General features: G+C 37.4%; 1 protein-coding gene across 1 annotated transcript in view; it reads right to left on the bottom strand.

The window, feature by feature from the left end:
- LOC140155010 (tyrosine-protein kinase RYK-like) overlaps positions 1 to 16,675 on the bottom strand; it is a 73,361-nt gene extending 56,686 nt beyond the window's left edge. Inside the window, exon 1 of the mRNA XM_072177680.1 lies at positions 16,436 to 16,675. Coding sequence (XP_072033781.1) covers positions 16,436 to 16,556 — 121 coding nt within the window. The 5' untranslated portion in view covers positions 16,557 to 16,675. The remainder of the gene's footprint in view (positions 1 to 16,435) is intronic.
- Between the last annotated feature and the right edge of the window lie 6,485 nt (positions 16,676 to 23,160).

Here is a 23,160-nt window from a genome sequence, read left to right as displayed (position 1 = left end):
TTTATTCATTTATGTGGGACAAAATGACTATTGGTTTTTTCCGCATCTCGGGATCGATGCAAGAAGTATCTTAATCAACATCGGAAACGGTAAGATCGACCGGTGTACTGAGTCTTTTCATTCTGAATATCACATTGAAGTCGGACTGACAGTTTCAAAAGTTTAATGAATTACGCAGAACATACTGAAGCATTAAACTTTTTGTTTGGTTATGATTACACTTTTAAATCAATTGGACTTACAAATAACTCATTCTTTCTTGACATTGACAATGGTACATGTACAATGTATCACATTGTGTATTTTTAAAATCTGGTAGAATATCTCACCAACAGACACCACTCATGACAAACACACACCCCCACACCCCCAACAAAATCTCACAAAGACACATGGGCAAACAAACACCCAGCTCCTACACACCATTTCATCTTGTATGGTAGTCTTGGTAGAGATATAGACTGGAATGACATCGAAATAGCAGCCTCTGCTCCTATGCTAAAGCACTGATGATGTCAAGAGCCACTCAATTGTAAAACATTCAAATCACACGCACAATTTCATTTGATGAATACCAGATGATGATGCAAGCTATATATGTTTGCTCATCATGTTTCAAAGTACCATCGATGGTGGTGATGATCAGGATGATGATCTTTTTGAAACATTATGGAGCCGTTGATGCAGTAAGTTCAAAAGCATTCATTTGTAAACTGATTGGAATCAAACAAACTAATGATGAGAAATGGCTGATGCTGTAACAGGCAGTATGACAAATGATGAGAGTATAGCAGACGTAGCAGGGGAATGTAATTGGACAGGGAAAATTTGGACCCTCTCAAAATATAAATGGCTGAACATACACATCTACATGGTCAGTTCAATATATTTATAATCATAAATTGTGTAATATATAGGCCTATAGCATATTAACAACATTTGTGAAGATTAACTAATTTTTGTAGGCTATTTATAAAAAACAATTTTTTTTCAAGTGGCATCTGTCTAAGCACCCCCCCTTTTAATGCACATGCATGTAACTAAATATGGATGAACATCAGATTCACTGGAATATAAACTCCCAAAATGTAAATATCATTTTATATTTTTGCTGAACCATGAAATGGTATCAGCCTATAAGAGTGTATGTTACTAGCTTACTTACTAGCTTACTTACTAGCTTACTTACTAAGTTACTAGCTTACTAACTAACCATTTGGTCTGAAATGGACATATCTCTAAATGCCACGAAGGTATGACCCCATGAGTGGTGTCATATGAAAGAGGAAAACATGAAGAATATAATAAAAATATTTCCAAACGTCGGAGGTCATCCAGGGGTCACAGGGGTCAAAAAGGTCATTTTAACTGAAAATGCTCAGATTGAGCTTAAATTTAAATGTAATGATCCTTGTGACATTCTAAACATGTTTCAAACATTTAAAAATGTATTTAAGGTCATTAAGGGGTCATAAAGGGGTCAAAGGTCAAGGTTCTCAAAATGCTCCAATTGAGCTGAAATTTAAATGCAATGATCCTTATGATATTCTAAACATTTAAAAAATATTTTAAGATTCATTTAAAGTCATTAAGGGGTCAAAGGTCAAGTTTTCCAAAATGCTCCGATTGAGCTGAAATTTAAATGCAATGATCCTTATGACATTCTAAACATGTTGAAAATATTTTCAAATTCATTTAAGGCCATTAAGGGGGCAATAGAGGGTCAAAGGTCAAGTTTTCAAAATGCCTCAATTGACCTGAAATTTAAATGCAATGATCTTTATGACATTCTTAACATGTTTTAAATATTTTAAAATTCATTTACGGTCATTAAGGGTGTCATACAGAGGTCAAAAGTCAAGTTTTCAAAATGCCAGCTTCTCACGATCAAGGTATATTAAAACGGCAATTAATGAAACAGTCTTATTAAAATTAATACTATCCTGCACAGTATTGCTGCTTGATCAGATCGTCACAGTCATCCGCCTAACTTACCTCGTGCCCTTGCAAAGGGCACAGTTGCTCTAGTTTATTTTATATTCTTTACTTTTCCCAATTCATTAACACCATTCGGTGGTCATACCTTCGTAGCATTTCGAGTTATGTCCATTACAGACTCCGGGTGACAGTGGTATAGGCCTACCACAATATACTGCCAAAGCCACATGGTTCAGCTATGGTGCGGTTATCGCTCTATTTTTTTAAAGTGCCCACTCAGGTGCTAATTAGGTCACATATATAGTAGAGTTTCACACAGAATTTATCCACTCTCTATAAATATGCACTAATCAATGTCAAATTTTATTAAAAATGCATTTTATTTCAATCATGCAGCTCAATAAGCTAGCTGCTTCCTGTTCATGAGTAGGCAAATAAGGCAATAATTTATATTTTTGCACTTGCAATTACATGTACACTCCACCAATTTCACTTCTACTCAGTGTGCAACTTGCAAGATCAGCTCTGTTCTGTTGCAGCCTTAGATGCATTGATTATCAAACTTATCGTTAAGGGGGGGGGGAATAAAAAATTAACAAAAATCAGAAGATTATGCTCAAAATTATGTTAGATTTTCCCGAAGCAATGTATACATCGTAGTCTGTCAACATCATATCCAGCTAGCACTAGTAGCAGTATGGAGGATTATATTTACAGTGCAGTGTATTTACTCCAAGCTAATAATACAAGCATTTTTGGGAAGGGGAAAGTTGAAAGCAAAAAATCTTAAGATAACAATGAACAACAGGGCCAATCTGCTTTATAGGAGCAATGTATGGGTTCATGTTATAATCCTAGCACAATGAAATTACTAGTCGTATCATTCCCTAAGGTCCTCAACTTATTAGTTGTGCATGGATTTGCATATGTGGCACCATCTTGTGCAAAAGAAAACGCACTAAAATATGTCGCCCACAGGACGTTTCTATGCGTGCGCTTCAACAATTGTAGGCAGAGCAGCAGACTATCGTCAAACTGCCTCAGGCGTCGTTATTACATTCAGTGATAATTCTATGAGATTTCACACCAATTCAGTTCAGGGAGAAATTGCTGTTATCCGTTCTCATCAATTACTCACAGTGATGATAACCTATTTTGATGATCTGTTGTATTGTAATCAAATAAAGTTAAATAAATGTAATAAATCATTATACTACCAGTCCACTTTTAAATTCATAATTTTCTTTAGCTCTCTTACTAATTGAATTTAAGAAAAACAACATCTGTCTGGCACTGAAGCCATTTCCACTTACTTTAAAAAAAATTAAAGTGAGGTCAGATTTTTTGTAAATTCTAATGTACTGGACCTGCATAACTGCATGTTGGGTCCCATATTTGATGCAAATTGAAGCAAATACATGTTCAGCAAGGTGAGTAATGAGTATACACTGCGTATGTGATATTCTCTTTCTACATGTAATGCATGTTTGTGGATTGGGGTTAGCATCATCATTCACATGTATAATTTACACTTGATCTTTGTACGTAGTATGAATCTTATGATGAATTCATGAATTCATATTTTCAAAATCTACCGTATGTACATGTAATTTCACTGTGGGCATGTAGGTTCCTCCAAGATCTTTTCTGCAAGATGTTCAAAAGTTCTACAACATAGGCTTAGTCAAATCTTTGACTCCCAAGGGGCAATCCCTTTAAGCACCCCCCAGTCATCAAGAAAATTTGGTTTTGCCACCCCACCCCTACATGTATGTTAACTAGAGCAATAACCGCACCATAGCTGAACCATGTGGCTTCGGCAGTATAGGCTACATGTATTGTGGTAGGCCTATACCACTGTCGCCCGGTGTCAGTAATGGACATAATCTCGAAATGCTACGAAGGTATGACCGCCCGAGTGGTGTTAATTAAAAAGTGTTTAGAATGTCATAAAGATCATTGCATATAAATTTCAGCTCAATTGGAGCATTTTGAAAAACTTGACCTTTGACCCCTTTATGACCTTAAATGAATTTTAAAATATTGTTTAAATGTTTAGAATGTCATAAGGATCATTGCATTTAAATTTCAGCTCAATTGAAGCATTTTCAGTTAAAAATGACCTTTTTTGACCCCTGTGACCCCTAGATGACCTCTGACATTTGGAAATATTTTTATTATTCTTTACATTTTTCTCTTTCATATGACACCACTTGGGGGTCATACCTTCGTGGCATTTAGAGATATGTCCATTTTAGACCAAATGGTTAGTCAGTTAGTAAGCTAGTAAGTAAGCTAGTAAGTAAGTAAGTAAGCTAGTAAGTAAGTAAGTAACCTAGTAACATTCACTACTATAGGCTGATACCATTTCATGGTTCAGCAAAAATCTTCCTATGGTCTACAGTTTGCTTTGCACTTGGGAGCCAAAATGGTCTCATTTTGAGAAGCTCAGTTCATAGTATCTCAAAATTATGTGCCCAACGCATTTCAAAGGTCATTCAATGTCAGATGCAATGCAATGAAGGAACAAATCTATTGGGGTTAAAGAACTGAGTTGTGACAGCTAGATGCCCAAGCTTTACAATCCTACTAAAAGCCACATGAATATATGTATGTACTATGTAACGGAGCACATCGCAACAAATCTCTTCTTCACAATGGCCAAGTGTATTATGACAATACATGAGCACAAAAGCAAATCCTGCTAAGCCTAGCCATGGGCAAAAGAACAGCTGAGCTATCTACCTGGTTATTTGCTAGCGACAGTCTTGCCAATTTCATTCCAATAGCTATTCGCTCCAATTTCACTGCAGCTTCCGACATTCATGACATTGGAGATACCTTTAATGTTATCAATGGAAAGAACTTAAGAAAGTGGGCATCTGCAGTAGATTAAGTTCCAACCAATTGAGCAGTTCCATTCTTCTAATAAACTACTACCAAAATAAACTATGTGATTCATGAGAGAGGTGTGTTTGAATGACTGGCTTTCAAATATGGCAATATACAATTTTTCTCTTTTAGGCAACAACAAAAGAATATTGTTCTACTTTTCAAGTTGAGATAGTGGGTTATTATAATTGATTGTTGGTGTTGTTGTTTCCCTGCAACACATACTGTATTCCCAGCCAGAATATCTGAGGGTAAGATGAAACTGCCTCCAAGTGTCTATGTAGTACCAACTGAGTGAACCCCCTCCCTGACTGACTTAACAAAATGATCAATTGGTGTTGTAGGTCAGACACCAAAATGGATCTGTGATTGGGTGGGGACTAATTGGAACATTGCCTTAAATTTGCAACGGCACACCTGACTGTTTCACACTGCCCTCATTACCAATTGATGATTTGTAGTTCCATTGTTTTTACATGCAGAAGTTGTAAATTTCTCAAGCTGATAGATATGTGGGCAAACATTGTGAGTGAGAGAGTTTATAAGGATGCATCTCATGTGTATCAGTGTAGGTTACTATGTCAACAAAGTCGTATGCATGGGACACTTGATGCCTGGATCCCTCCAATGTTTAGAGAGAACACAGTAATGCCAAACCTCAAGTGTGTAAACACCCATATAACACTACCAAGTTCCAGTTCCATAGTGAAGTGCATTTTAAAAATTATCATAAATGGTGCACAGGTATGTTTGGTACTTAAAAATTAAAATAGGCTATATTTAATGTAAACTATAGGCCCTATGCCTATCACCTATCTTTTTGTTTTTTTAATGTCAAGCATTACAGCAGTTTTACAGCTGATATCACGGAGATACATGTAATGTTGATGAAACTTTGACCAATGTGAACCTAGCCAAGACTTTGTGACATTAAAAACATACATGTGATCAGCGAGTCTTTGGATCTGTGTGGAATGAAGAAACGTTTCCATGTTTTTCTGCAAAATCAGGGGTATTATATTTTAAAGGGTTTATTTTTTCCATACAGGTACCGTAATCTTAGAAAGATGTTTAAAATATTTATACAACTTTTTAAGTTGTGGAAATATTTTAAACATCTTAAACATGTTTAGCAAATGGATAAGAGGGCTTATTTCTTCCATAACTTGCTTAATTTCAAAGTCCGTGAGAGCAACAGACTGCGCTGATATACCCGAGTTTGTTGGATACTTACATGTACACTAAACTAAAGCAGTCATAAAAAATTAACTTGATTCATAAAGATTTGATATCCAACTACAAGAATTTCTGCACTTGAGTACCCATACAAAGCATAGGTTTAGTTAGCATGACATGGTGAGTTGAGGTTCTGAGTGTTTTCAAAAGAAGCAGCTGGTGTGAGATGAACTGGAAGTAAACTGCCCATTACCATGCATTGGTTAAAGGTTGAAGTCAATTGCTAGTAATGAAACTAAATTGAAGGCATCACCACATACAGCATGCACATTGTATGTGTGGTTGTTTTACAACAGCTTTATTTCAATGGATATGAAATTAAATGCTGAGTGACAAAGAATGCACCAGGAGATAGATCATCAGCTTGGTACAGACATCAGGCATACATCTCTTCTGCTGTCTACATGTAGATGCACTTCGTGTAGCTAAATTAATTTCGTTACCGTAGCAATTCAAATTCATACAATACATAGACACATATACGTTTTTTATTATTATTTCTGACTAAATTGCCAAAAAGACTCAAAATTTTTAGGTCTTTTAGGAAGAAAATGTATATCTTCAACATGAAAGGTCAAATTTTTCAAATGATGGTCAGCTTTTTCTCCCAGCTACATACACTTTAAGTACATATCATTAGATTTATACAATTTATTTCGAGGACTGTTATTAGATAAAAATATGTAGGCCCTATTATATCGCAAATTTCAAAAAATCAAAATTATTTGATATCATCAGGACTTTCCTCATATATTCAGAATGCAATTTGATATGTCTGGTGTGCTCTCATGTCCCACAAAAAATACTGTGCAAATGTTGCTATAGATTCCAAAAGATAGTCAATCTGCCTTTTTCTTCTTTTCCATCCCCACCCATCTTCTTTTTGTGTGGTTTTTAGGAACAAAAACATCACACATAAAATGCAAGACGTATAAGCTTGTTATGAAAATATTTGACTAAGTACATATTTAAAACCGTTTCAATTTGCCCAGTTCATAATGGCAGGCACACACAGGTGTTGTGTTTACACATGATAATCACACTGTCTTCAGTAGATAGCTTGGAATATAACTAGGTGAATGAACTAAAGTACTTTCCCTACACTCTCACAATACACCATAGGGCTCATCTGTTCATGATCGAGAATTTTAATTGTGTTTCTTCTACCAAAAACAAATCCAACGTGCCCTGTAAATAAAGTACCGTACCAGTATTACTTAGCTGATTTACCTTTTTAGTTGTTGTGTTTAGGTTTTCTACATGCTGGCCAGTTGATTTTAAGACATGTGCATACATGTATACATACTACTGTTTACTTCATTAATTTCAAAAACGATCCTTTTCATATCGTACAATTTCTTGTATTTAGTCAGTGGGTATTACCTTTTACAATTTTAAATACAGCACAACATGATTTTCTACTAGGGAGTACACACTTTCCTAAAAAAAAAGTACTTAGACATTTGGTTAAATGTTGGTGTCCATTTAAAAATGGGAGCAATGTCTCTGAAAAAAACACCCACTGCATGTAAGTACCTTGCCGGTACATAACACCAAAGTGGATCCAAAATCCAATAGACAAGCATGCTATCCATCCACTAGCAATGAATTTCAAGTAGATAGTGTAGAATCATAGATCGTGCAAGGAACACTTGAGACTCTATCACCTGACAGGTGGGGAGTCAAGACTTCGACCTATCAGTAACAGATATCACACACTGAAATGGGTGTATGTACGCATCTACATTCAAAAAGCTGCCACCTATAAAATGTACAATTTGTAGAGAAGTATTCTTGCAAACTGGCACAAAATTGAGGCCCTGTTCGTGATTTGCATAAAGAATAGATTTAGGATTCAATCATGTTTCACCGTTGTTCATCACCGATTAACAGCGATGCGTCAACGTCGTCTGAGTGGTTTACTTGCGAGGGCAGCTTTAGCTGCCCGAGCAAAGTAAACCATGCAGACGCGCCGGACGTGAGTGTACACATAAGCTGACATCCACGGGACATGTTAGCAAGCATTCGATCGGTGAACTCTAAATAAAACCAGGTCTCCCCGGTTTTAATATAAAAAGTTAAATTTTACTGTTATTAAAGCACTTCAGGCTTAGTCTTTTATGTGGTACATGTATTTTAGTACACCACTGAGCATTATAATTATGCAAAAAGTAGAAATCTGAGTAAAATTGAGGGCGTCGCTGTGAAGCAAATCACACATTACAACTTTAAGCAATAATGAAACGAACATTGGTGAATAGGTATTTACATATTGAAACACCCAGCACTAATACATGTATAATACTGATACAGTTGGAGACAACAGTTTGATCAACTGACAGTCTATCATGGCAACAACATCCTCAAGTTCCATGCCAAACAATCGGATGCCTGCACTTAAAATGTTACAATTTAAAAAAAAAAAACACACATTGTACAAAACAGAACCCAATATTTCAAAGTGATTCCATGGCATTCACACAGGATCCAATGCATTCACACATCTTGCTTTAAAAAAAAAACACATTAAAATTGGAATTTGAAATTTGCTGACATGGAGACTATTCTAGCTTGGCTGACAGGATTACAGTTCAATTTCAAAAGCCTTTGCTTCATTGAATACTGAGTTGTACCTGTATTGGGTTCAAAACAAATTGGCTTAACTTGGAAATAATGATGCAAATGAGCTTCAAGTTGATCTTGGAAAAAGATAAAAATAATTATTTATTTGGATATCACTATCACAATGTCATTAAAATATGCAATATATATGCTACATTTGTATATTTCGGATGATTTGACTGTGCTTGTAAATGTACCGCCGGCATTGTACAAGTGGTAAATCTGTACGATATGTACAACATTCAAAAATCTTCAAAATGTAAGCATTTTATTTTGATAACAAAGAAAATGAGATGCCTACAATGTATATAGAGCTATCTTAAGGGCTAAAAAAGATTTGTGTAGTGTTGCCCTTTTCGATCGACATTCAAATCTTGGGTTTTACCTGTTTGTACATTTTTGTAATTTGTACTACACTTGCTCAGATATTGATATCCTAAGCTAAGGCAACAAAAAACCACCGTTTTACGGCCGAATGAGATTTTTTTAATAGGGAGGCTAAAATGACCAAAATGAAATGACACTGAAAGCTTGAGAATTTGTCAAAAATTTGATAAATTTGCAAACATATTGTTAAAATATTCTGAATTTACATGATTTTAGCGAAAAAGAAATCTCACAAACGCAAAAATCTCCCAAAACACAAAAATCTGGGTTGGTGGGCCTGAAAAACAAATAGGGTTGGGGTTTTTTTCGTCGCCAAAAAGGACAATTTTTTTAAAATTTATTATTTTTAAACCCATGCTATTTTGTGTGTGATTTAATTAAACATCAACTGCACAGCAAAATTCTATACTTTTTCCAAAACTTTGAAAGGTTGTGATTTTGATAGTCTATTTGAGAGTCCAATTTTTCTACAGTGTCAAATATTTTTGAAAAATCTTGAATCTACATTGTATAAGATTCACAAGTGTCTTTTTTTAAACCAAATTGTTACTGGCATACATCCAGAAATAGCCCGAATAGACTACATGTAGAATTTACTTGACAACAAGTGCACTTTGGCATTTTAGAAGATGAATAACTCCAAACTACTACAACGTGATTGTTTCTGAAATGCAGGCACATATTCCAAGAGTGGAAATGTTTTCTTTTCTAAGTCAAAGCCATTATAGTAATAGCAAAGAGATCAATTGAAATTGAAAATTTGCAAGATGCTGGAAGAGAAAAATCACTACTGAATGCATAATCTATCATCAGAGAATACCGGCAGATTGTCAAGGGATTTAGAGCACCTCTATCCTCATCTTTAGGTATGCTTTGGAGAATGCACATTTCGTGTACATTTGTACCATGAATAATATTTTGTTTCTGCATTGTACATATATATATATATGTTCAGTTGCAAGGCCAAATTAAAAAAAGGTTTGTCTCAAAGCTCCCACATGCATTAGTTTATTCACCGCATTATTTAAAAAATTCTTTTTTTTTTCCAGAAAGTGTAAAAAATACGATCGAAATGCCGTTTTGAAAATTTAGAACCCCTGCTCTTACAATGTAGATTACCTCTCTTCAATACAATACATGTAGCAGCATCATTTTATTGTTCAATATGTCCAACACTTCATACAGTAGATAGGACTTTGAGTTTTTTTCACATTTGAAAAAAGCTTTGGAAAAAAAATAACAAAATAAAAACGCATTTCGCATTAGTTTTTCAGAGTTGGAGAGCTTTGAGACAAACCTTTTTTTAATTTGGCCTACTAGAAATATTTTTAGATCCCTTTTTTTCTATTTTCCCAATCAGCATATATATATAGTGGTTTTATAAACACTCAGTTAAAGGGATATTGTGACTTTTAGCATCCTCCTTTTATCATTGTTCAAATAAAAAGTACTTTTGTTCAACAGATATCCGCAAGCCTATTTTCTTCATAATTGTTGATTGCGACTTGAGGGCTAAGGGCAATTTGCCCCCGAAAATGCCAAAATAGATAGCCCTAAAAAATTTAATCATGGGGGCTATTTTTAATAGTTTATTACCTGTATTAGAGAGTAACCCCTGAAATCAGGAAAAGGAAACTATTTTGAGGCTTGTGGCTCAAATTATGGGGATAGGGTATTTATTACTGGTAGCCCCTAAAATCTTGAAAGTACATGTAGCCTCCAAAAGTTAAAATATGGGGGCAGGTTTTTCAAAAGTAGCCCCAAAATTTTTTCCCTTCCACCTTCCACCAGGCCCAAGTACAGGTGAATAAAAATGGAAAAACAAAACAAAAAGTATTTTGAGGTTTGCTTTGATGCAACATTGTACAAGTTCACTCCACAGACAAACCAAAAATTTTTTTTTTTTTTTTTTAAATTTCTGAAATTTTTCGAAAATTTGGAGGTGGGACTTTACTCGAAGGTGGGACTATACTCGCGTCAGTACGGTATTAGAGAGTAACCCCTGAAATCAGGAAAAGGAAACTATTTTGAGGCTTGTGGCTCAAATTATGGGGATAGGGTATTTATTACCGGTAGCCCCTAAAATCTTGAAAGTAGCCTCCAAAAGTTAAAATATGGGGGCGGGTTTTTCAAAAGTAGCCCCAAAAAATTTTCCCTTCCACCAGGCCCAAGTACAGGTGAATTTTTTATGGAAAAACAAAAAAAAAAGTATTTTGAGGTTTGCTTTGATGCAACATTGTACAAGTTCACTCCACAGACAAACCAAAAATACACCCAAATACTGTGTTTTACCAGGACTCATTGGGGTTAGACAAATGGTGCAATGATTTGGTGGTGTACAGTGCTCCCTTATAAATAAGGCGTGGCAAAAACGCAAACAGTTTTTGTTTTTGTCATACATTCATTCTTCCAGGGGATAACTGCATGTAACAGTACTGCACGTATTGTGCAATGTGAATTTGAATACATACATAGAGGATAAAGTGTGTGAGCAGCGCAAAAAATTTACAATGTATTTTAGCTAAAACTCAAGGTGTACATGTATATATGCATTGTATTTAAACCGAATATTGCTAGTACTTTGACAGTATGCCTACTTAGACCAATGAAGTATTTGCCTAAATGTAGGGGGGACATTTGATATTGTGTCCCCCATCCCAAAATGTGGGACATGTCCCCCTGTCCCCCCACCCCCGACCCCCGGGTTGACGCCCATGGCGCCCTTGCCCTGATTTGTCAATCGTTCAGGTCAATCGCACAATTCTTTGTTTATTTTCAATTTCGACCCTTTTTACCAATTTGTACTATGTTGGAATAATTTGATCCATTTCCACCCTTTCCTATCCATTCATCCATTTCGACCAAAATGTTACAAAATATACAACACCCATTCCACCAGTAGTGCATGCTATTGCTCTGTACGTATTCTTGCCTTTCCCCAACCAAACATTGTGTCTCCATGCAAGTCTAATCTATATAATTGCCTCTGGGTTCAAGTCTAAGGTCAAATCTCTTAACCATGCTAACCAGGTCACATTCCTGGTAAGTCAGTCAAGTGCTTATGAAAGGTGAGAGCTTCTGATGTGTAGAACTGCCTGCTTAGGTGCAGGTTGGGGGTTACCTGCCCATGTACATTGTACATGTACAAACCCAGAGTGCCTCTTCCCTAATAAGTGCCTCCAAATTTTCACTGACAACATAATTACTACTGAATGTACTGATACAGATTTCTCACCTATTCAGCCAAACGCTTGGTGGCACCATCATGGCTGGTCACTACAAGAGGTCTTCAAGTTCAAGTACTTTTGCAAAATTTATACATTGGTTCTGATATGGGTCCTGATCCTTTTGGGGGTTGTAGCCTCTTTTGGGGGTTGTAGCCTCTTTCAAAAGGGGTCTGGCCATGCCAGAATAAAATATGCATTTTAATTGGGCATGTAACCCCATTCCCATTGTGACCCATTTTGGCATCAAATTGTCTTGGAAATTGTACCCCATCTCATCTGGAAATTTTGCCAAGTACATTGTACGCCGCTGATTGTATTAACAGCATTGTATAGATCTTTTCATACTGAGTAATTCCGATAAAACCCAGAGCATAAATTAATTTCCCCTATCGCGCGCGCATAAAAGTACCTCTTCAGCATCATGTACAGAGTGACGTTCCAATGTGTTTTGTTTTAAATGATCTTCCCGTAGGAACTCGACAACGACCCATAATAGGAGATCAGAGGGTTAACGGCTTTTACGTTAAACTTTTACGTCTTTCAGGAAATGCCATTTCGTAAGACTTGCATCTTGACAATCCTTTTTGGATGGTACAATATTTGCTCTAGCCTTTTGGGTAACGAGAAAGGTTTAAATGATTCCATTCAGTCTCTAACACCACTAAAGTAACAGGCATCATTTCAATTACGTGATCATCATTTGAAAATACATTTATTGATCTTCTGATCATAAAAAATTAATAGAATATTACGGTAATCATTTTTTAATCCCTGACCACATTCCAATAGGCGCCCATGCCCCAATAAGCGCCCACCCAGGGTATTTTCAATTTGTTAAAGGGTACAATTAATGTTGAAGTGACAGATAGGTGTCGATACAGTGAAGTAGCTGCAGGACTACCGGTACAAGTCCTGCGTAAACTTGTAATACATTTTCTCATTTTTCTGCATCAGAAAAGCTATTAGAACGTCCCAGGACCCTTCTATAACATACGTAAATTCGTCTCTAATAAATTATGCCCATTACGAAAAAATTAGGTAAACAAAGTAAAAATAAGCGCCCACCCAAAATGATTTTGTTAAGCGCCCTGAAACGCGCTTATTGGAATGAATACGGTACATTAATTGAAATATTGCGAGTTTGCTCAAAATCACAATTACAGCTTCTTTGATGTACATAATCCATGACAGGGTGATTTTGTGTGCATGAAAGGTAGGCCTACCCTATAGTACATTGTATGTTACTCTTCACTAAAATATGTATTATGTCATGTAGACCATGAGATAACCAGAAAGTGAGGTTAGACTTTGCATTTAACCTGGTAACATCTCTAGAGGTCAATCAGGTCACTGGAATCGAAACTTGTTCTGATTGTGTTTACCTTGATGTATTCCTCTGATCATAGGGACTCAGAAAATGATGCATGCATGTAGTTTCTTTAGATGTACATTGTATCGCCAGCTGTAGCAACCGTACACAGTAGTGTAACAGTCTCCTACACGTAACCAGATTGTGTCGGTCTGACGCTCATCTGACCTATAAGCTGAAGCGAATATTGAAGATTCACATACAATGTATGTATCCACATGTTGAATATTAAAATGCTTTTATACATTGATATTATTATGAACTAATGAAGATAGTTATGGAAATCTCCACAATGCGTCTTGGCTCTGTTTAATTGTCTACTAAGTAATTGGATAATGCCTCATCGACTCCCTCTCCAAGCCTAAACTTTGAGTCGAATTATCACTTGGTGGCAGCGGTGGGATCCGAACCCACACCATCAAAATGACTGGTGTCTCAAACCAGAATCAAAGAATGCTCCTTTTTCTTTCCCTCAAAACAATTTATATTTATTCCAGTCACGTCTCGCTTGTTATATTCGCGTAAGCTTAGACACGCTGGACGCTGAAAGACCACACAACAAATGGCGCAATTAAAAACGGTATCTGCGGAGCTTGATAATTAAGATTTAAGATCTAATGATCAATTGGATTGATCATGACATTGCTATGTACAGATTTTTCTAAGTAAATCGAACCCTGGCGGTGGGTGTTCTTGAAATCATCTAGAAACACTTAAAAAGGCATTTCGTGATCCACAGCCTCATCCCCCCACTTTTCTCAAAAAAAGTTGAGATTTTTATATCACTGGAAACCTCTGGCTACATAATGTTTATGTACAAAATACATGTATTTCTTGCAGATTAATTCGTTTAGCAAAGATATCGTGAAATTTGAATTTCGTTCTGGTGCACCAGAACAAAATCACAACGCATCGTCTATGGAGCAGTGTAATACACATAATCATGCATAACTCGCGAACGCAAAAATCGGAATCAACTGAAATTTTGGGAATAGGTTTTTTTTCGTGGATATCTAATGAAAAATTACATAAATAGAGGATGCTAGGATCACGAAATACTCCTTTAAGGGGGTACTACACCCCTGACAAATTTTTTGCCTATTTTTGCATTTTTCTCAAAAATTATAGCGCATTGGTGACAAGTAAGATATCAGGCATGAGACTGCACTTTCCTAAAAAAACCTGAAAAAACTGAAAATGCGCGTGAAATTGGGCAAAAAGTACCAAAAACAGGCTGAAATTAAATAAAGTTGCGGAAATTTTGACTAAAATTTAAAAAAACTGAATTCAGTTTTTAAACTGAAAATTCTCATGCCTGAGATATGTATATTATAGGGGCAAGGACTACAACTACTGCACTGGAAATTTTTATTTCAGCACAGACAACAGTTGTGGAGTTACAGTAAAAAATGAGGGAAAACCAATATTTGATCAATAAATCAATAACTACTTGCCTTGAGTTGCTGAATTTTCAAAGCAGTAGTTGTAGTCCTTGCCCCTATAATATACATATCTTACTTGACACCAATGCACTATATTTTTTGAGAAAAATGCAAAAATAGGCACAAAATTGGCCAGGGGTGTAGTACCCCCTTAATTCGCTGGTATCTTTTCAGGCTGTCTTGGTACTACAAGTAGGTTCCTGCTAGGTCCAAATGAATATTCCGGTCCAAATATTGTGGGGTCCAGTTCCCGGTCCAGTTGGACCCCATCATCATCATGCCATAATCTGTAAAATTTGAAAACTATGGGGTCCCACTGTTGGCAGGGCACCCTTTTTAAAGGGTGCCACTTGGAAATTTGGAAAATCCTTAAAAGGGTGGGGGTTTAAACTTTGTTGGTAAAAAGGGTGGATTGATATAAAGGGTGGGAGTAAAATAGAAAGGGTGGGAGTGCCAGCTTACAATATATTTTCATTGAATGATAAAATAACCGCAAGAAAAAGTGCCAAACCACTGCCAGCAAAACATATCGCAAGATAAAATTCCATTTGATGCATGTTTACATCCACTAGGTTATCGTGTGATGATAGGTGCAGAATTCGGCGTACTTGATTTACTTCAAACCAAATTGCCTGTGACTTCATCAATGTATACAAATCAGTAAAAAGCGTGGGGGTCAGGAATTTTCAATATAAAGGGTGCCTCAATAAAAAGGGTGGGGGTAAAATAAAAAGGGTGGGGGTCAAACCCCACTGCCAAGTATGGGTCCCAAACAATTTTTGGGGGTCTTTAGACACAAATTTAGTCTCAAATGATGGGGTCCAGGTGGACCCCATAATTTTCACAATTTGAAAAATATGGAGTCCCTTGTTGTGATTTTACTATATGCTGAAAAAGACCCCAAAACTCCGTGTAGCGGGAACCCTGGTACAAAGTAGTGCCTACAACATCATACATGTCATACACTAGTTCCAGTATAAACTGTAACTTTGTATCTTGGTGATGAAGTCGGTCATGGGATTGTAACTCATGTTGGTCCGTACATGTATGTATCAGTATATCATCATGACTTCGAAGTCTTGCTCAGGTCAGGACTCCAGCAGCAGGAGTAGAGCAAGAGGATGAATTTACTATTACTATTGTTTTGTATTATTTTAGTTAGAAACTTAACTGTAGCACGCGAGTATCATAAGTACCATGATAAAACTGAACTTTAAAATGGACATGGCATGATTATTATAATGTATTTGACGCGACGACGGGCCGTGTCGCGTCTCCGAACCCACTGCCGTGTACACAGTAGAGAATGTGCCGTCACTTACCGAGAACACGTTTCACCTCCTCTCCGGTCATATAGAAATTCATATTTGACAAAGTTGTCTCCAAAAAAACCGGTAAAATTCCAAATATAATCCACATTCGATGATATGACTTCATCTTCATTACGGACTGATCCTATCTTCCAAGAAGTGGAGAGTTTTAGCTCTCAATATTTTGTTCCCTGGATCATTCTTCCACTGTTTCAAGATCCCAATTATTTGTTGACTATTCCTGCTGATTTCAGATTTTCCGTATTATTGTTGCAAAAGATAAACTACCGTGTATCAAAGCACGAAGTTAGAAAAGTGGTGGCGGTGTAACGTTAATTTTTGTCGTCCTGTAGGGTCAGGCAGGTGCAGGCAAACGGTGTAAGATTGAATTCATAATAATATTGCCTTAGCGGAGGGGGGGGGCAGGAGAATGTTGAACTATATATAAGGGTGAAAAACATGTCTTACATTCAGAAATTATGAAACATCTAGACTCAAACAACATCACCCAATACCAATATAAATATCTACATTTTATACCAACATGGGTGTAGACGCCTAGACGGGGTCACTCGTGTGAGTCTCAGCTCATTCAGACCATGCATGACCTTTTTACATCATTTGACAAACGCCTTCAATCTGATCTCTTAGTCCTTGACTTCTCGAAGGCGTTTGACACCGTCCCTCACCATAGACTCATGCTTAAACTTCAACATTATGGTATTACTGGATCATATCAGTGTACAAGTGGATTTCCGCTTTTTTGTCACAACGCTTACAACGTGTTGTAGTAGCGGGCGAGCACTCCCAGTGGGCGAAAGTCCAGTCTGGGGTACCTCAGGGTACAGTGCTCGGCCCGCTGCTATTTTTAGTCTATATAAATGACCTGCCGGAGAACATTACGTCCTCCGTCAGGTTATTTGCAGATGATTGTGTGTTATAGAAATGATGCTAAATCACTTCAGGATGATCTTGACAGGTTATCTGAATGGGAAAGCAAGTGGCTCATGAATTTTAATGCCCAGAAATGCTTCCTCCTTAGAATTACTGGCTCTAGGTCACCCATCATGACAAAATATAGTTTGGGCAATTCAGTTCTTGAAGAAACAACTTCTCACTCATACCTTGGAGTAGAAATTTCACAAGATCTCAAATAGCTCATATAATATTACTGCCTCTGCAAACAAAACACTTGGTTTCATAAAGAGAAACCTGAGTTCTTGTAATAAGGAAACCAAAAAAACTGACCACCGCCCAAAATATGACCTTTTTGCTTATAACTCAAGAACGGTATGTCGCAGGTAGGTCAAACTATACTTTTTCCTGAATCCTTGCAATGAGAGGAATAATTTGGTGTGCTTGTTAACCAGATTTGAGCAACTTTGAAATTTGACCCCTGTGTTGACCTTTTAACCTTGAATATGGCCGGAGTGCCGGGAAAATTTTTTTGTTAACATCTTGAATGTGTTATAGGACCATAAAAGGAAGTTAAAAAAGTTGGTTTGGTAGAGTCCTGGGGGGATGCACATTAAAACCTGGTAGATACCCGATTTGCAATGCATCGGAGACAGAGCCCGGAGACAGAGGTCGTCATTTATGAGAGAAGTTTCTGATATACCAAGGGACACAATTAGAAAATTGTCATCCTAGAATTTTGCTCTGATGTAAAAACACTTTTTTCAAAGAATGTTCGGTTGTGTTCACCTTAAGGGTGCAATAATTATGATCCCTGGGGAGGGTAAAATTGGTGGGGGGGATTTTTTTTTTTTTGCGAGCTGAAGGGGGTGGGGGCAAGCAATTTTTGGCACACATTCATGGGACGCCTTTTAAATAAAACGCTCTATTAAAAAGGCTTCTAGGAACAATACGGAAACGCTTTTTATGCAAATTTCCCTGCTCGCTGCGCTCGCAACATATAATTATCTAGACCATCTAAGGTTTGCAAACTCCCAAAAATAAGGAGGGTGGGGGGGGGAGATTTTTCGGCGGGCCGAGGGGGGGGGGGAAGCAATTTTGGCAGGCCGAGAGGGGGGGGCAATCGATTTTTGACGGGCCGTTCGGAAATTTTACACCCTGGGGAGGCTCATAATTATTGCACAGCCCCTATATTAAATTGAAGGGGTGGTCTGTAAAGGCAGTTTTAATAGGAAGTTATGGAAGTGGAGTGCTAGCCACCACAAATGGTCATTGTGAAGCTTTGTGAGTAGTGGTATGGGTGATACAATGCCACAATAAGCTACATGTCAGATCAGTAATTTGTGTAGGCCTATGTATTTAAATTGGAAACACTAATATTATGGTGACTGTAGCGCCATCTATAATTGTGCATGTGCTCAGGATATAGGCCTATAACCTGCTGCTGCCTGCTGGTCGCTTTATTGTGCATGTCGCAAGAGTATCGATACATAGGCCTATACAAGGATTTATATCGTATCCGGTACTTGGGTGCTCGCATCAGTCCAAACGTCTTCAGTCCGAAACGACCTCAGTCCGAAGTTCGAACAATCATCAGTCCGAAAATGAAATGCACTATTTTTATAGTTCGAAACATCTTCAGTCCGAAACGTCTTTACTCCGAAACGTCCGAATCTGCATGAATACGTCGTTAGTCCGAATCTGAAAAGCACGTCGTCAGTCCGAATCTGACAAGCACGTACGTCATCAGTCCGAATCTGAAAAACATAAAAATTAGTCCCGATGCTCCTGATGAAAACGCTGAACCACTCTTAAGAACCTGTTCTCAAAACTTGCCATTAATACAGATTGCAGGTGCCTTACTATAGGCACATTATCCGATGGTCCCTATGTTAGGGTTAGGAATAGGGTTAGGGTTAGGATTATAGGGTGTTAAACTTAGGATTATAGTTAATAGGATTTGCGTTAGGATTATGGTTCGGCTCAGGGTCATGGTTAGGGATAAGGGTTAGGATTATGGTTAGGATTAGGGTTCGGGTGCAGGTCAGGGTTAGGGTTAGACGCCAGAACAACTGCTCCCGAGGATTAAGAATATAGTCCCTAGGTTAGGGTTAGGATTAGGCTTAGGTTAGGATTAACGTCAGGGTTAAGGTTAGGGTTAAAGTTAGGGTTATAGTTAGGATTTGGGTTAGGATTATGGTTCGGCTTAGGGTCATGGTTAGGATTAGGGTTAGGGTTAGGATTAGGGTTCGGGTTTAGGTCAGGGTTAGGGTTAGGGTTAGACGCCTGAACAACTGCTCCCGAGGATTGTAAAGCGAAAGTCCCAAGGTTAGGGTTATGATTAGGCTTAGGTTATAAACGTCGGTGTTAAGGTTAGGGTTAGGATTTGGGTTATGATTAGGGTTCGGCTTAGGACCATGGTTAAGCATATGCTTCGGGTTAGGCTTAGGGTTAAGGTTAATGTTAGGATTAGGGTTCGGGTTCAAGTCAGGGTTTGGGTTAGACGCCGGAACAACTCTTAAGTATGACGGGTAAGTTTTGAGAACAGGTTCTAGCGTCTTAATCCTCGAGACCGCAGGGTCTAATTGTGTCTATAGCACCTGGCATAAAGAACTAGCAGAGTTTTAAGAACTGGTTCCTGGGAGTTGTTCCGACGTCTTAGCCTAATCCTATGGCACCTAGTATAAGGCACTAGCAATCCATATTAAGGGTAAGTTTCGAGAACAGGATCTCAGGAGTTGTTCCGGCGTCTTTGTCATCAGGACCATCGGGCATGTCGGGTAGAACCGGAGTCAAACCTTAACTCTAACCATCACCCAAACCCTAACCCGACCTTAACCCTGCTCCTAACCTTAACCCTCAACTTAACCCTGAGCCTAAACTAACCCTAACCCTAAGCCTAAACCTAACCCTAAACCGAAGCCTAACCCTAACCCTAAACATTACTCTATTAAACCCTAGGTTCTTAGGGTTATGGTTACAGTTATGGTTATTGTTAGTGTTAGGTAACTCATACCCTAGCCCTAATCCTAACCCTTACCCGAACCCTAACCCTAACCCAAGCCTAACGTAGGCATGGTAGGCACCATCGGATATAATTGTGCCTATAGCACCTATTATAAGGCAATCAGTATTAAGGTTACGTTTTGAGAACAGGTTAAGGTTCTTAGGAGTTCTTCCGGCGTCAAACCCGAACCCTTACCCTAACCATGACCAGGCCCGTAGCCAGGGGGTGCGGGGGTGCACCCCCAAATGTCAAAGGCCCAATTTGCGAGCGTAGCGAGCTAGATAATAGAGGTTTTTTTTATGCCTTTTTGGTCCAAAAAGTCCCATTTGCGATCGTAGCGAGCGAAAAAATAAAGGTTTTTTATGCCTTTTGGTCCAAAAATGTCCAAATCCGCCTCCCCAGTCCAAAAAGGTCCAAATTTAAAAAAAAGTCCACTTTTTCAAAATCAGCACCCCCCAAAATAAATCCTGGCTACGGGCCTGACCATGACCCTAACCCGAACCCTAGCCCTAAAATTAACCCTAACCTAGCCTAATCCTAACACTAAGCCTATCCCTAACCCTAAACCTAAGCCTAAACCTGTCGCAAATCCTAAACCGAAGCATTACCCTAACCCTAGGTTCTTAGAAGTTCTTACCCTAACCCTGACCAGAACCCGAACCCTAACCTTAACCTTAACCGTAAGCTTATAATCCTTACTCTAACCCTAGGTTCTTAGGAGTTGTTCTAACACTAACCCTTACCCGAACCCTAACCCAAACCTTCACCCTAACCCTAATCCTAAACTTAAGCCTAACCCTAACCCGAACATTAACTCTAACCCTAAGCCTTCGTGTTAGAACAAATATGTAATATGGATAATAACAAATCACCTGGATTTGGTCAATTTAATGTAAAGTTGCTCAAATTGGCTGCACCGTTTATTTCTGATTGCCTGGCCTACATCTGTAACTTGTCTTTAAGCAATTCTGTATTTCCTAATAACTGGAAAAAGGCAAAGGTAACACCTATTCACAAGTCTGGTGATAAAAATAATGTTGGTAATTATAGGTCAATTTCAGTCCTACCCATTGTGTCCAAGATTATTGAAAGGGCTGTATATAATCAATTATTATATGAGAACTTAAATGATGCAAATATTCTCTCAAGTGCACAATCTGGTTTCTGTGCCAATCATTCAACGACTACAACTCTATTTGATGTCCAAGATTTTGTTAAAAATAATATGGATAATGGATATGTGGGGATATGCTACAGATATGATCTTTCTTGATTTAAAAAAAGCTTTTGATGTGGTAAACCATGATATACTTATTGATAAACTGAGCAGATATGGCATAAATGGTAATGAACTATTTTGGTTTAAATCTTACTTAAACAACAGATCTCAGGCTGTTTAATGTAAATTCTACTCTTTCAAAATTTGAAGATATCAATATAGGTATTCCGCAGGGATCAATTTTAGGGCCATTGCTCTTTATAATATTTGTAAACATGTTAACCATCCACTGTAGACTGCACAATAGTCATGTACGCTGATGACACAACCTGAATTTGTAGAGCTATCAATGAAGTAGATCTTCAAGTACATTTGCAATAAAACATGTGTAACGTAGCAAGCTGGTTAACAGCTAACAAACTCATTTTAAATGTAGATAAAATTAAATTAATGATCCTTGGTAACAATCATATCATAGATAAATTTAGTAATGTAAATCTTATATACAACAATATGAGAACAGTTCAAATATCTAGGTGTTAAGTTTGATCATGGTCCTCTCACATTGATTATTTATCTAAAAATGTTTCAAAAAGAATTGGTATTATTAGGCGTTGTAGACATTTTCTTCCACACCACACTCTTGTTATGTTATCAAATGCTCTTGTAACCCCTAATTTTGATTATGCTAGTTCAGTGTGGTGTAATTTTTCTCTTGAATATTAAAGAAGGCTTCAGGTTTTACAAAATAGTTTAGCTAGGACGATTCTATGTGCTGATATTAGGACGCCAGTAATAGACATGTTAAACTCACTAGGGTGGATCCAACTAAGTGACAGATGGAAAAATCATATGCTTATTCTTACATTTAAATGTTTAAGAAATCTTAGTTCTTCATATTTATCATCTCATTTTGAATTTGTTCATAATACTCATGTGACCAGAAATGATTCGTCTAAAACATTTATTGTTCCAAAATACAACACTAATTCTGGATTGCGTTCATTTCACGTCAGAGCTGCTCATATTTGGAACAGTTTATCACCAATGATTCGAACTGATATGGAAAATATGTCTTTGAGACAATTCAAAACAAATGTTCTCATTTCATGTTAAAAGGTATAGTTTATGAATTGCTAATTGTGATTGCTTTTTTTATGTGTGTCTTATATTGTATCACTTTTGTGTACTATTATACTTAATATTATATTATGTTTTGCATTGACTGAGGGCCTGCTTGGAAAGCAGTACTGGTCACTGAAGTTGTTACCCTCAATAAAGAAAGAATAAACTAAACTAAAACTAACCCTAACCATATAGGTTCTTAGGAGTTGTTCCGGCGTCTCACTCTGGTCTAACCCTAAGCCTTACCTTAACCGTAACCGTAACCGTAACCAAAACCTTAACCCTAACCAAGAGCTTTAGGTAAACCTGTATTATCCGTCAATTTCTCCGAATTATGTTGAACAAAACTCATTAAAATTCTAATAAAAATAAAAATAATGGTGTCAAATGTGTATTTTTAATGTATAAATTACTGTTATACCCCCACTGTCATTAGAAATTGCCTATTTCCCCCCTCTATCGATCGCTAAA

This window comes from Amphiura filiformis, chromosome 6, assembly GCF_039555335.1.
Source record: "Amphiura filiformis chromosome 6, Afil_fr2py, whole genome shotgun sequence".
NCBI classification, from domain to species: domain Eukaryota; kingdom Metazoa; phylum Echinodermata; class Ophiuroidea; order Amphilepidida; family Amphiuridae; genus Amphiura; species Amphiura filiformis.
Note: the sequence above shows the minus strand (reverse complement) of the source record. Positions and strands in the feature narration are given on the sequence as shown.